General features: G+C 32.9%; 5 protein-coding genes and 1 non-coding gene across 6 annotated transcripts; 3 read left to right on the top strand and 3 right to left on the bottom strand.

The window, feature by feature from the left end:
* Positions 1-430: 430 nt before the first annotated feature.
* On the bottom strand, positions 431-2,978 carry hyx (cell division cycle 73 hyrax). The gene is made up of 3 exons (XM_015936212.3): positions 2,169-2,978; positions 1,886-2,104; positions 431-1,817 (listed from the first exon to the last, which is right to left on the bottom strand). Exons 1-3 carry the CDS (start codon positions 2,874-2,876, stop codon positions 825-827), a joined length of 1,920 nt encoding a protein of 639 aa, XP_015791698.1. The 5' UTR covers positions 2,877-2,978; the 3' UTR covers positions 431-824.
* Positions 2,979-4,121: 1,143 nt separating this feature from the next.
* LOC107368340 (ras-related protein Rab-38) lies at positions 4,122-5,889 on the top strand. The gene is made up of 5 exons (XM_015936155.3): positions 4,122-4,486; positions 4,698-4,868; positions 4,980-5,240; positions 5,421-5,564; positions 5,629-5,889. The coding sequence occupies exons 1-5, from the start codon at positions 4,484-4,486 to the stop codon at positions 5,773-5,775; spliced, it is 726 nt and encodes a 241-aa protein (XP_015791641.1). The 5' UTR covers positions 4,122-4,483; the 3' UTR covers positions 5,776-5,889.
* Positions 5,890-5,921: 32 nt separating this feature from the next.
* LOC107368336 (uncharacterized) lies at positions 5,922-10,066 on the bottom strand. The gene is made up of 8 exons (XM_015936152.3): positions 9,896-10,066; positions 8,817-9,094; positions 7,593-7,757; positions 7,378-7,522; positions 7,121-7,254; positions 6,760-7,036; positions 6,287-6,411; positions 5,922-6,221 (listed from the first exon to the last, which is right to left on the bottom strand). Exons 1-8 carry the CDS (start codon positions 9,921-9,923, stop codon positions 6,120-6,122), a joined length of 1,254 nt encoding a protein of 417 aa, XP_015791638.1. The 5' UTR covers positions 9,924-10,066; the 3' UTR covers positions 5,922-6,119.
* Positions 10,067-10,439: 373 nt separating this feature from the next.
* Positions 10,440-11,764, top strand: LOC107368338 (brix domain-containing protein F44G4.1). The gene is made up of 4 exons (XM_015936153.3): positions 10,440-10,889; positions 10,960-11,281; positions 11,357-11,483; positions 11,558-11,764. The coding sequence occupies exons 1-4, from the start codon at positions 10,529-10,531 to the stop codon at positions 11,597-11,599; spliced, it is 852 nt and encodes a 283-aa protein (XP_015791639.2). The 5' UTR covers positions 10,440-10,528; the 3' UTR covers positions 11,600-11,764.
* LOC107368339 (uncharacterized) lies at positions 11,588-12,962 on the bottom strand. The gene is made up of 2 exons (XM_015936154.3): positions 12,625-12,962; positions 11,588-12,541 (listed from the first exon to the last, which is right to left on the bottom strand). Exons 1-2 carry the CDS (start codon positions 12,753-12,755, stop codon positions 11,839-11,841), a joined length of 834 nt encoding a protein of 277 aa, XP_015791640.1. The 5' UTR covers positions 12,756-12,962; the 3' UTR covers positions 11,588-11,838.
* Positions 12,963-13,419: 457 nt separating this feature from the next.
* LOC112539534 (U6 spliceosomal RNA) lies at positions 13,420-13,525 on the top strand. The gene has a single exon (XR_003083424.1). It is a non-coding gene; the product is annotated as a U6 spliceosomal RNA (small nuclear RNA).
* Positions 13,526-13,604: the final 79 nt, after the last annotated feature.

The raw sequence follows: 13,604 nt of genomic DNA, 5'->3' as shown, positions 1-13,604 counted from the left end.
AGCCACCTTTTCGCAATCTTCATCATATTTAATTGTATTCTAATCATTTTCATTCAAATCTTGGTAAAAACAAAATCTCTTTCATCTTATAATGTGTATAATCTTATGAATGTTATAATTTTTAAATTAGTCTTTGGCCATCGCACAATGGCTGAGTTGGCTTAATTCAACATTTTTGTCAACATCAAACCGTAAAGGTGTTAAATGATTGATCTCAATTTCAAATAACCAACGATCTCTACTATTATTGGCTTTATTATACGATTGGATGGCTTTATAAATCATACCAAAGTGATTAGTTAATGACAACAGTCAGGTAAATTAACACATTGATATCCCTAAAACACAATTTACAGTCAAGTCACAGTTGAAAGATTCAAGTTCATAATGAAAAAACAATGCGAAAATATGTCGCCACTTTTAGCGATGGTTTTGTTTCATTTCATTTTATTTCAACTTAATTAGCATTCGGTTTTTAAGGGCGAGGACCAGCTGATAAAACTTTTCTTTAAGATAAAAAGGACAAAGAAACTTGAAAATACAGGGCGAAAAATGAATCGAAAAAAGAAAGGGATTAGAGATCCATTTGGTAATGATGAAATTGACGAGGATGCTTGAGATGATACATTTATGTTTATTCAAATCTTTAGGTTGATGATAGCTTTGAAGCTTTTACGAGTTGTCGTAACTCTTAAATTAAAGGAATTTCCATTGTTAGGTCTTTAAGCTATTCAAATATTTACATAATTTATAGTTAGTAGGTCGCATTTGATTCAGTTGTTGTTCCATTCCGATAAAATTTGCAAAAAATCAAATTCAATGCACTAAAACCTTAGATAATGCTTGTTCTTTATCATAAAAGTATCTAGGGATGACCAAAATTTGAGCAAGTTGGCTCTGTCCAAGTGTCTTTTGTTTCTAGATAATTGAATAACTTCAACATTCCATTTTGAAACATTAGTATCGAGCTTCATTTCGTCCCACTTTAAATGAAATGCTTTTATTCTAGAGAAAATTTCAACTGGATTACCATCCCAGGGCCAACCTTTAAATTGCCATGCGGGACCTTGAACGAAAACTGCGACTACACGTTCCCAGTCACCATCGCCTAATTTAAGAATATTGTTAATCACTCTATATGGTACAGTTGTTATTTCACCTTGTTTACGACGCTGAATTAGTATTTCATTGTCTCTAGGCATATCGGCACTATTACTATCGAGGTATTTTAAATCTTGAAGAATGGCTTTAGCGTTAGCAAGAGTGATTAAAGATGTTGTTGTGGAAGGTATGATGATGATTGGTGTTTTGGAAGTTCTCTTTTTGTTACCTGCTCCTGGTATTGATTGGTTCATAACAGAAGTCATTGGAGATGGAATAGATGACAAAACTTTGGACAATGCAGGAGTTGAAGGATGATTTAGACCAGTACCATTACTGTTCATATCAGGAATATTACTATTTGGTATATCTGTAACATTTTTGAGGTTGAAGCCGTGATAAGACCCGGTTGTATCAATTCTGAATTCATTTGAAGGTGCACTACGGTTGAATCTTTCTTGATCGTAACGATTGTATTGTTGAGACATCATCATATTAGGTGGTGGCATATTGGGATTCATACTAGAGCCACCCATAGGAGTACTATTAGGGATTCTTGATGCCATTGAATTTGCGTTAGGACCATTCATTTGGTTACCCATATATCCACCTCCAATAGGAGCATTTCCAGGTGGTTTTCTTTGGTTTATAGCCGATGAACCCTCTTCTCGGACTTTAATTGCTTGGATAATAGGGAAGATAGATTTTGCAAAGTTCTAAGAGCAAAGGAAAAAATTGATCAATTAGTTTATGAAATTTTCTTCGAGTTTTATACTGAACAAACCTTTCCACTTGAAACAAGAATAGTAGATCGGTTTCTCCAGACTCTTTCTTTCGACTGAATTTCACGAGTAACATTAGCATCGTATTTATACAAAATAGAAGATGGGCCGGTAAGAGAGCTTGCCGGAGCTGCCGCACTCCCTGTTAAGTTAGCACCTTCTTTTTCGAATTCATTTTCAGCATCGATAATGGTCATACGTTTCTTAGCCATACGCTTAGCCTAAATTAAATGAGATAAAAGTGAATATTGGGGTTTTCTAGAATCAGATAATATCGATGCTTACTTTGAGAGAAGCAATTTGTTCTAGGGTTAAAGCTTCTTTAAGAGAAGTGGCAGATGAAGATGCTGCTGATCCGATCCCTCGCAATCCTAGGATTCCTGCGCCAGTTTGGCCACCAGCAGCCTCGATTAGTTCGGATTTTTTAATTTTAGGTGCATCTAATCGATCAGAGAACTGTTTCTTTGCTTCAGTCAAGAAATGTTTGCTATCAATCTTGAGTTTTTTAGGATCACTTTCTCCTTCATCTTCAGCGGCTTCAGCTCTTGTGGCATCGCCTGAACCTAATTTGCCGAGAGCTCCGACGGGACCTTTTTCACTGTCTTCTTTTCCAAATTTAGCTTGAATTTCGTGCAACGGTATGGGAAGCTCAAGAGGTGCACTACGATCAATAGATTGTGAAGTCGCTGATTCACCAGTCAAATAGGCTAAAAGATCTTTACGATCTGGTCTTCTGACAACAGGGACACCTTGAGCTGCTGCTTGACGAACATATGCAGGATGTTGCATCTCTTTGTTTCGCAAGAAAAAATATAAACACTCAAGAGTGTAATAATCCTTGTTGGGTCCATCTCGAGATGATCCATAAGAAAGATAATTAGTTTTAACATTCTTGGGCCAACAAGATTCACCAAAGCAGATATAGTCGTTTTTTTCGATAATATCCTTTTTGCTGACATTATATTGCCTGAGAAGTGACAGGGGATCGGCCATCTGGACACGGTTTCAATAGATTTATACAAAGTTGAAACAAAAATCAAAACAAATTGGAGTACAAGAAATAAAGATTAAGCTCAATTATTCACTAAAATGTGAGAAACCAAATGTTGAATGAATCCAAGTAAAGAATCCGGACTCAAGTATTTAAGGATCAAGTCTCAAGGAGAATAAATTCAAATTGAAAAAACGGCAATCAAAGGACAAGTTTCCACCTTGGAAATTGAATAATTAAAAAAATCAATTTAAAAGTTTACTAAATTACATAAAATTCACCAATTCAGAGATTCTCAATAAATTAAGCGGACAAAATCTAGTATCAGTTAACCGCCTGAGGTAACCATAGCGACTGTCAACATTTGCAACATTTGCAACATTTCAAATTTAACTTCTAAATTTAAGATTCACTTAATTTATTTTGAATCATAATAAAAATATTAATATTTGCTCAATAACCTTGTTTTACACGAGTTAAAATCAAATAGATCTAGATTCACTTCAATCTTCCTGGATTTGCCTTACCTCGCGATACTCTGAATAGATGTTTTATTCTGATATTTAATCTTCTGGATAATAAATTGCTGTGAATATTTGCCATATAAATCCATTTGAACTAATTTAGCCTTTACAATGCTTCATAAAGCTGAATTGGTCTTACTTGTGGGTTGTGTGAATTAGGAATACTTGAAATTTTTGTACCGAAAGTTTCTTGTAAAGTTTTAAAAGATTTGCATGGAAACGCGAGAATTCAAGTGACTTGTTCATGTTTCTGAATTACGGATTTGCCTCACAAACATTTGATTTTTAAGATATATCAAAAATTGAATAAAACTTAATCTTTTTTGAATTAATTCACCTCTTTAGCTATAATAATACTGTATAAACCTTCCCATTTAGTCTCTAATAACAATAAATAGTGTCAAAGCTTGCAATCAGTCTCCATTGACCATGTCTTTTGATTAATTGTTTTCTTTAAGTAAAAATAAGTATTAGTGCGCCTCTGAATTCACTGTCAAACCACAAATCAATTTGATTGTTTTTCTAGATCTAATTTGCGCAATTCATCGCATAAATAGAACTAAACAATTGTACTTTTTAGTTCTTTGTCTTAAAGCTGGAACAGGAACAAATTAACCGGTTCAATACTGGTAATGCTGATGGTGGTAACCTAGAGTTTTATGAACATAGTAAGTAAGTGATACATTCGTAAATTTTCATGTCAACCCCTTCCATCTTGAATAGCTTGCAAGTGGTCGAATTGGTCAAGTAAGTCAATTCCTGGTAAACACTTTTTCTTCCTTTGGCTAGCAAGTCTCATCGAAATCGCCTAAAGGGTCAACTTATGATTGGAAACTTGTTTTACAGGAGCAAACCCAAAAAGCAGCTTCTGTAATTCACTTTAGTCCATTCTTCTCACTCATTATCTGGTTAACCTTGGCTTCAAAAGTTTCTGCTAATTCAATCACACAGATAATAAGTGAACTGTTCTAAGATTACGATTGTTCAGACCATGTGTTCAGTGTTTTAATTGAAAGCAACCTTTGTAAACATCGACCATCAAGAGAGACAACTTCAAAAAAAAGATATTTTCTATTGTTAAAAAAATGGTAAAAATCCTTATTTCGCAGTGTTTTTAACTTTAAATGTTACATCTCACATCTTCCAATATCAAACATATCCTTGCTAATCAATATTTCAAGTCTACAGACGCCTTAACAGACAAAATTATCGTTATTAACATTTGTGTCTTTCTTTTTCTTTGTGTCCAACTCCTGCATCTTCTGGACTTTCTTTGGTTTACAATGTCAACACCTCAAGTCAGCCGACCACAGCTCATCTGATTCCTCTGAGCCATCTGTTGAAATCAGTAGGAATAATAAAGATCGTAAAGTATGGAAAATTTTGATTCTTGGCGAAGTTTCCGTTGGTAAAACCAGTTTAATCAAACGATATGTTCACAACTTCTTCTCTCAACACTATCGACCAACGGTGAGCTAACTCTATACACTTTATTTCATCAATTGATGTTTTCTCGACCATTTTCTGGCCACTAGTAATTCAACTAACATTCAATTTAATCCGTGTTTCTATTGACTGTAGATTGGTGTTGATTTTGCGCTCAAACAACTTGTCTGGGAAGATGAGTCGGTCATTATGCTACAATTGTGGGATATTGCTGGACAGGAAAGATTTGAATCAATGAATCGAGTCTATTATAAAGGAGCAGTTGGCTCATTCATTCTTACAGATGCAGCTAATCCCGATTCCTTTAAATCAGCAGTCCGATGGAAGAAAGACTTTGATGCCAAGGTGAACATGGAGGATGGACAACCTGCTCCATCCATTTTGTTGGTAAACAAGGTTAGCATTCCCCCCTGCACTGATATTGTACTTAACTTCATAGACCTCTCTTCCGTACAACTGCACTTTGATAAACTGTCTGACAAAATGAGGGAACATATGGAATGATGGAATTCATTTGACCTTTCTTTTAGTTCAACCACTTATCAATCAATAATGCATATTTTTTTTTCTCAACAGTGTGATCTTGAAAAGGTAGGAATGGCTAGTGATGTTGTCCAGCTTCACAGCTTTGCTCAAGAAAATGGTTTCCTGACTTGGTGCTATGTTTCGGCTAAGGAAAATATTGGCATTGACGATGCTGCCAAAACTTTAATTAGAAAGGTTAGTGTATAAATTATATCATTAGTATTTATTCTGTCATTGATTGTCGTTTTTGATTAAACAGATCCTAGCGCGAATTGATGGAGATGAAAAGGAAAAGACGATTGAACCGAGACAAAGTGATGTCAAAGTATTAACAAGACAAGCTATGATTGATTTAACAGCAAATAGACAAGAAGAAGTTGTTGAGAAAAGTAAATGTTCATGTTGACCCATTTCCACACAATTTGTCCGCACAATTACCAATAGATAATCAAATTGCCCACTGAAAACTGAACCTTTAATTTTCCAAACTTGAGCTAATAAATTAATTTAGAAATTAAAATTCACTTGCTGCCAATTTTCGACTAACAATGATTTTCAGGTAAAAAGAAATTTAATTGCAATATCAATGCAAATATGCTTCATAAGTATTACAATTGGTATTGAAAAATATATTTAAAATTGTAAAAATAGTGCGTTCGGTAAAAAAGAAAAACAAAAATTATTTTAAATCTTTAAACTAACTAACTAAATAAACAAACTAAACAAATTAATATAAATTGCAGCGGTAATTTATAGCTTGGGCCCAAGTGAAGTTGGAGTTGTGAACAATTTATTAAGTTTCTCAAGTTTAGTTTTATCGCCAGTGACCTTAATTTTTCCAGTTGCAAGACCCTGTGAAATAAAAAACAAAATTAGTATAAAAAATCAATTATAGTTCGTTTTTAAATTGTACTTACATCAGCTAAGGTTAATTTCATCATAACCCATTTAGCAAAGTTATAATCATCAACAGTGGTTACGGTAACTGCTTCTGGATCAGTTCCTCTTCTAACCTTTGGCGCATCAGTCTTCAAATCGATAACTAAATTACGAAAAAAAGAAGCGAATTAGAAAATCAAACTCGGTATTTAAACGACCAAACAATGATTAGTTGTAACTTATTAATTGCATGATCAAGATCTTGCAATATCAAAATATTATTGCTAATATCCTAATGCGTGATGAAAAATATTTCATGGAAGAGTAGTCATAATGATTGTTTAAATGTTGTCAATATTGTTCATTGACAAGCCATGATTGTTAATGCAATTAGTATTGCGTGAGTGTTGTTTTGTATTAGTTAACAATCATTAAAACATTGAAATGTGAAAATTGACAACAAAAGTCAGGCTCTTAAAGATTTTGTAAAATTGTTTCAAGAAATTCTCACCCCATTGTGATACAACTTTTCCATCTTTGGTAATGTTAAATTGATGTGATCCAGAAGCTTGATTATGCAGACCCGGTATCCGTACAATTCGTTGAACTAAATCAATTATAAGATATTCACTCCTAAGACCTGGTTTGAGTGGATGATCAACAAGAATGTCAACTGCTAATGGAAGTTCTGGAGTTTTACCAAGTTTCTGGAACTCGAGCCATAATGAATTAAGACGCTGCATCAACATGATATTACCCTTGATCTTAATTTTTCCCATCATGAAAAGCTAAAAAGACAATTTAAATAAAAACTAATAAGTGAATTGTTCGCCTCAATATTATTATAATATTAATTGTCAAAATAAACCAACCCTTTGTGGATTAACTTTTCCAACCATTACTTTCAAAAGGTCATCATCTTCCATGGTAACAATACAGTCAGGTTTCACATTTCTTGGTGGTTCTCGGTAGCAGACAACATCAGGAGAAGATTTATTATCAGCAGCTATAAGACAAGAGTAAAATGTATAGATTTAATTATTAATAGATGAAATTAAGTTGAGAATCATTGGTGAATTTTGAATCTAAGCGATCCTAAAAGAAATGTTGAAAGTAAAGAGAAACTTACTCCAAATGCATGCAGGTTTGCCATTTTTAAGAACATTGAATTGGAAAATAACTCGTAATTTTCGCATGTATTCTGGTTCCTCTTGGGCTCGATTCATGAAAACATTGAAAATTAAGTCACATTTGTTACCAGAGGTTGGAATTTTCTGCATAAAATGAACAAATTTTACAAATTAATGGATTATATTTTATAATGAGTTGATGAATAAAACTCACTTCAACATCAGGGTCAGTTTCATATTCACTTCCAGCGGATTGATTTTCCGATTTCTCTGAGCTGACATTGGATTGAACATTTGTTGATTCTTCTGCCCAAAGTTGTTGCAATTTTTGAGCAGCTAGAATATTTCCAGATATTTTCAGTTTTCCACTCATGAAGGCCTGTAATGAGAAGAGTTGACAAAGTTAGATTTTAATCCAATAGACAAATTATATATAAGAACAAAATTTTCAAAATCAAATTGTATTCCCAAATGGCATAATCAACATAAAAAAAACTACAATTCAAGGTGAAAACAATCACTCAAATAACTTGACAGTTGATGAAATAAGAAAAAGATTGTTGCGATTCCCCAGAATTGTGATTAAATTTCAAATGGCAAAGACTATTATTAAACAAACAAAAAAGAAAGCTTTACCGTTAATTGTATTGATGAGACAGTAAAAATGGCAACAAATTGTATTTTTAGTTTGAAGGTGAAGTGTTTGAATGAGTAGATTTGTTTTTTTTCAGCAAATCAAGAGTTACAAAACAAGATTGGCTACACTCACGTATTCATTGGGATCTAAACAGCCATTTCAATAGTACTACCAATTTTAAAGTCCCTTATTCACCATCTACATGAATATAGTAGTAAAAAACGATAATAACGTTTGCTTGAAGAAACAACTTTTGATGACCTGAATACAGCTGAGAAAATAGTTGGTTAGAAGATTCCTTATTTTCCTTTTCTTGTCTGAACTTTGTTTTCTTCATATTTTTGTATCTCTTTAGACGATTAATTAAACTGGTTAACTAAAAACAAATTCACTAAACATTGCTTTCTTCATGAGACGCAACCTATTGGACAAAAAGTATCCAAAAACAATCTTTTCTTTTGCCTTTTTTTTCATTCTATTTGATTCTTCTTTCTTAAAAGCTGTTCAATTCAAGTTACTAACTATTTACCGAAACAGGTCAACCAATTGATTGTATGTACACTGTACAAAAAACAGATAATCCAAGAATAAGTGATTTTAAATATACGTCAGACATCAAATTGATCACAAAGTGAATTTTGATTCTTTTTGACTGGTTGGATGATTTTTGATGGACAAACCAAAATTGATGAAAGATATTTGATTTCAATTAGTGCTGATATTGTCAAGAAACTCGTCAAACTCGCCATTTTAAAATGTTTGATTAACATTTAGGGAATACAAACCAATTGTATTTCTTACCCTCATAGCATCTTCTTTGCCTTCAAAAATACGACAGACAGAGTCATCTTCAATTGTTAATGCACAATCAGGTTTTCCCGTTTTAGGTGGGCCTCGGTGAATTGCTCCGTCTCCATTCTTGAAATCACAGGTCCATACTGATGCTGGTTTACCATTTTTCAATATATTCCATTGGTAGACAGTTTTAATTGTTGGTATGATCGTTTTCATTTCAGACAGCTTTTTAGCAGCCCAATTCTCGAAAACGGCATCAATACGGCAAACATTATTTGGGTTAGCTATAAATATAAAAAGAAACAGATAAACGTTAATGACAGGACTAATGAAAAGAAGGACAAGTGAACACGTTTACATCAACATTTAAGTACATCGTAAAAAGGGAAATCTATCTACAATTTTCTAAGCCTGATAATTAGGATTTTGGCTGAAAATTTCACAAGTATTTTGTTACAATGATTTCCTTGTTATATTTTTAAAACGGTCTATGCAATGCTACTGATTATGTGTGAGTTGTCGTTAACTAGAAAATATTTAGATTAGTCTTTTTAAAGGTACAAATTGTAATTAAATGAATAAAATATCAATTATATGAGCATAACGTTGACAAAAATATGAAAATTCAGTTCAACGATTATATCATGAGCAACCAAGCAAAATAAGTATGATGACACATATAAGATAAATGATAAACTCTAATCACTCAAGGCTAAATATCTTTCCACTTTGACAGGAAGTTCAATCTTAACAATCAAGCTCGACAAAAATATTTAGACCTTTTTGACCTAAAATCTTGAAAACCATTAAAAAAATGCTTGATACAAAAAGGTGCTTTCAAAATTATAACTATTAATGAGTCATTAATAATGGCAAATCAATGAATTAAAGGATTGAACTTGACTGAACAGAATGATTTCCAAGATCATTATGATATGAATTAAAAGCAAATGTAAACATTGTAATTGTAAAATAAATCACGAATGGTTGATGAACCGAGACAATTTCAATCAAACGCAGCAAGTTATACCATGTAGATATATCATGAAACTAGATAACAAAATGGAAATTATCATGTTACTTACAGTTGGATTGTGATGAAGTTAATTCCATTATCAGAGGAAGATGGTTAACAGTTGTAACTGATAAAATATATTATTATAATTGAGGTAATAATGAGTAGTAAGAAAAGGTACTGTTGATGCAAATGTGATCACAAAGGAGATGAACTGATAACTGATTTGAATCAACAATTTTGAGTTAAAAAAGTATGAAAGCAATTTGAAATTGTACTTGAGGCAAAACAAATCAACTCCATCTATGATTGATGTTATCAATTTGCTAGACTAACTCGTTTTGTTGAAAAGCGAAATGAAGAGTCGTCAGATGGCAATACTTGAGATTTGGTAAATTATTTGTATTTTTAAATTACATCATTAAGTATTGTAATTGTTTAGTTGCGTGATGAAGTGCAATATTAGCTCAGTAAATTATCTGTTTGTGTGATCAAAATCAGTTGAAGAATGAAAAGATTTCTGGTAAATTATTCAGACTCAAGAAACAAGTTTTAATCTAACCGCGGCCACATGGTAACCATCGATACTGTAGCCCTAGTCAACGCATTTTCCTTGATTTAAACAAGTTGTTTACATGTGTTGATTTTTTTTATTATTTGTTCGAGTTTGGTTGTTAATTTAAAGTTTTGTGATAGTTTAATCATGGGTAAAAAGGTCTACGCTTTGAACAAAGCTGAAGTCGAGGCTAAAAGAAAGGCTAAAGAGGAAAGGCGAAAGGAAAGAGAGAAAATCAATGCTCCGAAACAAACTCCACGTACAATTGAATCAACACGGGAACCTGATGATACTTGGGTTGATCCTGAAGACGATGAAGTTAAAGAAGACGAATCTTTGGATCTTTTGTCCGACTATTTTTCTCGTAAGCGAGAACCTAAAGTTTTGATAACTACAGCTGACAATCCACACACCAAAACAATTAAATTTTGCCGGGAGTTGAAACAATCTTTAGAAACTGCTGAGTTTCGCTGGCGGAATCGCATGCCTGTTAAGCAAATGGTCAAAGGTAGATCTTTATAAATTAGCCTTCTTATTTACTTAAGCTCAATTTAACATAATTTCTCATTCTTTTTCAGCTGCATCAAAAAGGAACTTTTCTCATATCATAATTATCAATGAAGACCACAGGAAACCAAATGGACTGCTTCTTATTCACTTACCTAAAGGACCTACCTGTTTTTTCAGGTTATCTAGTGTCAAATTCTGTGAGCAGATAAAAAATAGGGCTAAAATTACTAAACACAAACCTGAAGTTATTATGAATAATTTTAACACTAGAATTGGTCACACTGTGGGTCGGGTATTGACGAGTTTATTTCACTTTGACCCTGAATTTCATGGTAGAAGAGTAGTTACCTTTCATAACCAGCGAGATTATATCTTTTTTAGGCATCATAGGTGAGTTATCTTAAACTAAGAAATTATCAAGAAATTGTAAAAAATCTGTTATTAAACGATTTTCTTTTGTTTCAGATATCAATTCAAAAATGGTCAAAAAGTAGCATTGCAAGAGATCGGACCACGTTTCACCTTAAGATTGAAGTGGGTACAGGCTGGCACATTCGACACGAAATATGGCGAATATGAATGGGTCCTAAAAGTATGTGTTATTGTATTTGAGTGTATTGAACATGATTCTAATTTTGAGTTTTCTATATTTTCATTTTTCAACAGAGACACGAAATGGAAACTTCAAGGAGAAGATTCTTTCTTTAAAATCCATTTTTATTTCGTCATTTTTGTTACAACACATGTATATTTTGAAATGAATTGATGTATTGATTGATTTAGCTGAGATTCCTTTTGCTTTGCTTTGGGAATCGCTAAAATTAAGTTTGTACAGAGATTTCATGATCTTAAATTAAATATCTTGGCCTGAAAGCGGGATTTTTTTCTGAATAAGACCATATCGAATACGATATTGGCTCAGAGTGATTATGAAATGAATAAAATCATCATTTGTTGGTAGCCATTCTTGATATTTTTCGACAAGTGGCCAGTAACTTCTTTCTCGAAGAAGTTTGTTTCCTTTGTGCTCGAGGAATCTCTTTACGAGCTATCATAATCCAAACCTTGCGCCTTTTTACTGTCATATTTACTTCTCGTGAAATACTGCTTTTGTTCTTGACACATTTTTTGGTTTTTGAATAACTCGGTGTGAGTGATGGACTGTTGGGCCTGGATCCTATTGGAGTAGTTGGCGCTGTTACACATTTTATTTGTGTTAGAGTTGTCGGTTCGGAAACACATTGGTCAGGTTGAGATGCACATTGGGACAATAATGAGCCTCTAGATCCTTCTGTATTGAAGGTATCATCAGAAAGTTGATTTGAGAAATTTATTTCATCAGATACACTTGGAGTCTGCATATCACTTGATTCACAGCTTTGTTCATCTTGAAGAATGGTATCTGGTAAGGTAGTATCATATACAATAGTATTTAATATTGAATCTTCATTGCATTTCTTTACATTATCGATCATAAACTCGTCAGAGTAAAGATCGGTTGGTGGATTTATGGTAGGAGCATTGTTGATTTGTGTGACTGGAGTAGGAGCTGGTTCTTCATTGGGAGAAGGTTCATCAGCAACACTTGGATTTGGAGAAGCAGATGAAGATGAAGATGAGGAGATTTCATAGTTTGATGATTTGGTTGAGCTAAAATAAAAGATATTTTATTGAGAAATATTGAGCCAGCGAGAATAACACACAAAAAAAAGACAAAACAGTATAGATCTTACTTGAAATCAGGGACAACTCTTGTAATTTGACGAAAGAAAGCATCCAAATTAAGATATTTTTCTAATTCGTAGAGATGACAAGGTTTTGGAAGTCTTTTATTGTTTTTGACAGATTGTTGATCAAAAATCATTATGAAATATGCACACAAGCCTCAAAGGGAAGAACACAGTTTGATGGAGTAAAACAAGATTGTAGAAGACATCAGTTCTATACAACTAGCAACTCAGTACATAATAAATTTAATACGATAAGCTAAGTTGAATAATCAATTTAAATTAAACAATTACTTCTTCAATTTTACCCTAAACATTGATCTGACACTTGATTAACAAACTTTTTGTTAACCAGGCAACAAAGGTAAATATCTCAACATAAAAGAAGTGAAATAGGCGCGCTTTTTGAATTCACAAAATTTAGCTTTTCTTTCAACTCTTATTAATAATTTACAAAACCGATGTAACCGTATATTTTAAAGACCAATTTATCGTTTAATTATCATACGAAATAATAAACCAATGAATGAACCATATTTAAACAAAAAATCATCAACATAACAATAATTATTCATAGACTTCCATATTCAGTTACATCAAAAAAATATTGAAAATCAATTAAAAAAGATAAAAATAAACACAAATAAAAGTGTTGAAAACCTCTTGAAAGGCAAATAAGGTATCTTGAATAGTTTATCTGGTCAAATAATATCAAAAAATCTAATCTAAACTCCAAAACCGTAAATTCGTGATACAATGCGTAAAGACAGTATAAAGGTTCCGTAGCAACCTTTAAAGACTGTCCCGTGTCGGCGGGACATATACTAAAATTGGAACGATACAGAGAAGATTAGCATGGCCCCTGCGCAAGGATGACACGCAAAATCGTGAAGCGTTCCACATTTTTTTGAACAATCGGCATCTGAATTGATAAATGTCTTGACTTATATTTTCAACAAATATTGTCACTGAAAGCAGATGTATTT

Source organism: Tetranychus urticae, chromosome 1 (genome assembly GCF_039701765.1).
Source record: "Tetranychus urticae isolate SD_2017Ah chromosome 1, NJAU_TeUrti_SD_1.0, whole genome shotgun sequence".
NCBI classification, from domain to species: domain Eukaryota; kingdom Metazoa; phylum Arthropoda; class Arachnida; order Trombidiformes; family Tetranychidae; genus Tetranychus; species Tetranychus urticae.
This window is presented reverse-complemented; position numbering and strand designations above follow the sequence as displayed.

Bases quoted from the DNA above. Each gene is read 5' to 3' on its own strand.
- LOC107368339 (XM_015936154.3), bottom strand. From the start codon at position 12,755: ATGATTTTTGATCAACAATCTGTCAAAAACAATAAAAGACTTCCAAAA. The intron at 12,542-12,624 runs GTAAGATCTATA...CTTTTATTTTAG, and splicing joins AGAGTTGTCCCTGATTTCAA to CTCAACCAAATCATCAAACT.
- LOC107368338 (XM_015936153.3), top strand. From the start codon at position 10,529: ATGGGTAAAAAGGTCTACGCTTTGAACAAAGCTGAAGTCGAGGCTAAA. The intron at 10,890-10,959 runs GTAGATCTTTAT...ATTCTTTTTCAG, and splicing joins TGTTAAGCAAATGGTCAAAG to CTGCATCAAAAAGGAACTTT. The intron at 11,282-11,356 runs GTGAGTTATCTT...CTTTTGTTTCAG, and splicing joins ATCTTTTTTAGGCATCATAG to ATATCAATTCAAAAATGGTC.
- hyx (XM_015936212.3), bottom strand. From the start codon at position 2,876: ATGGCCGATCCCCTGTCACTTCTCAGGCAATATAATGTCAGCAAAAAG. The intron at 2,105-2,168 runs GTAAGCATCGAT...CATTTAATTTAG, and splicing joins AACAAATTGCTTCTCTCAAA to GCTAAGCGTATGGCTAAGAA. The intron at 1,818-1,885 runs GTTTGTTCAGTA...CTTTGCTCTTAG, and splicing joins TTCTTGTTTCAAGTGGAAAG to AACTTTGCAAAATCTATCTT.
- LOC107368340 (XM_015936155.3), top strand. The intron at 4,869-4,979 runs GTGAGCTAACTC...TATTGACTGTAG, and splicing joins CTCAACACTATCGACCAACG to ATTGGTGTTGATTTTGCGCT. The intron at 5,565-5,628 runs GTTAGTGTATAA...TTGATTAAACAG, and splicing joins CCAAAACTTTAATTAGAAAG to ATCCTAGCGCGAATTGATGG.
- LOC107368336 (XM_015936152.3), bottom strand. From the start codon at position 9,923: ATGGAATTAACTTCATCACAATCCAACT. The intron at 7,758-8,816 runs GTAAGAAATACA...TTCTCATTACAG, and splicing joins GCAAAGAAGATGCTATGAGG to GCCTTCATGAGTGGAAAACT. The intron at 6,222-6,286 runs GTAAGTACAATT...TTTATTTCACAG, and splicing joins TGAAATTAACCTTAGCTGAT to GGTCTTGCAACTGGAAAAAT.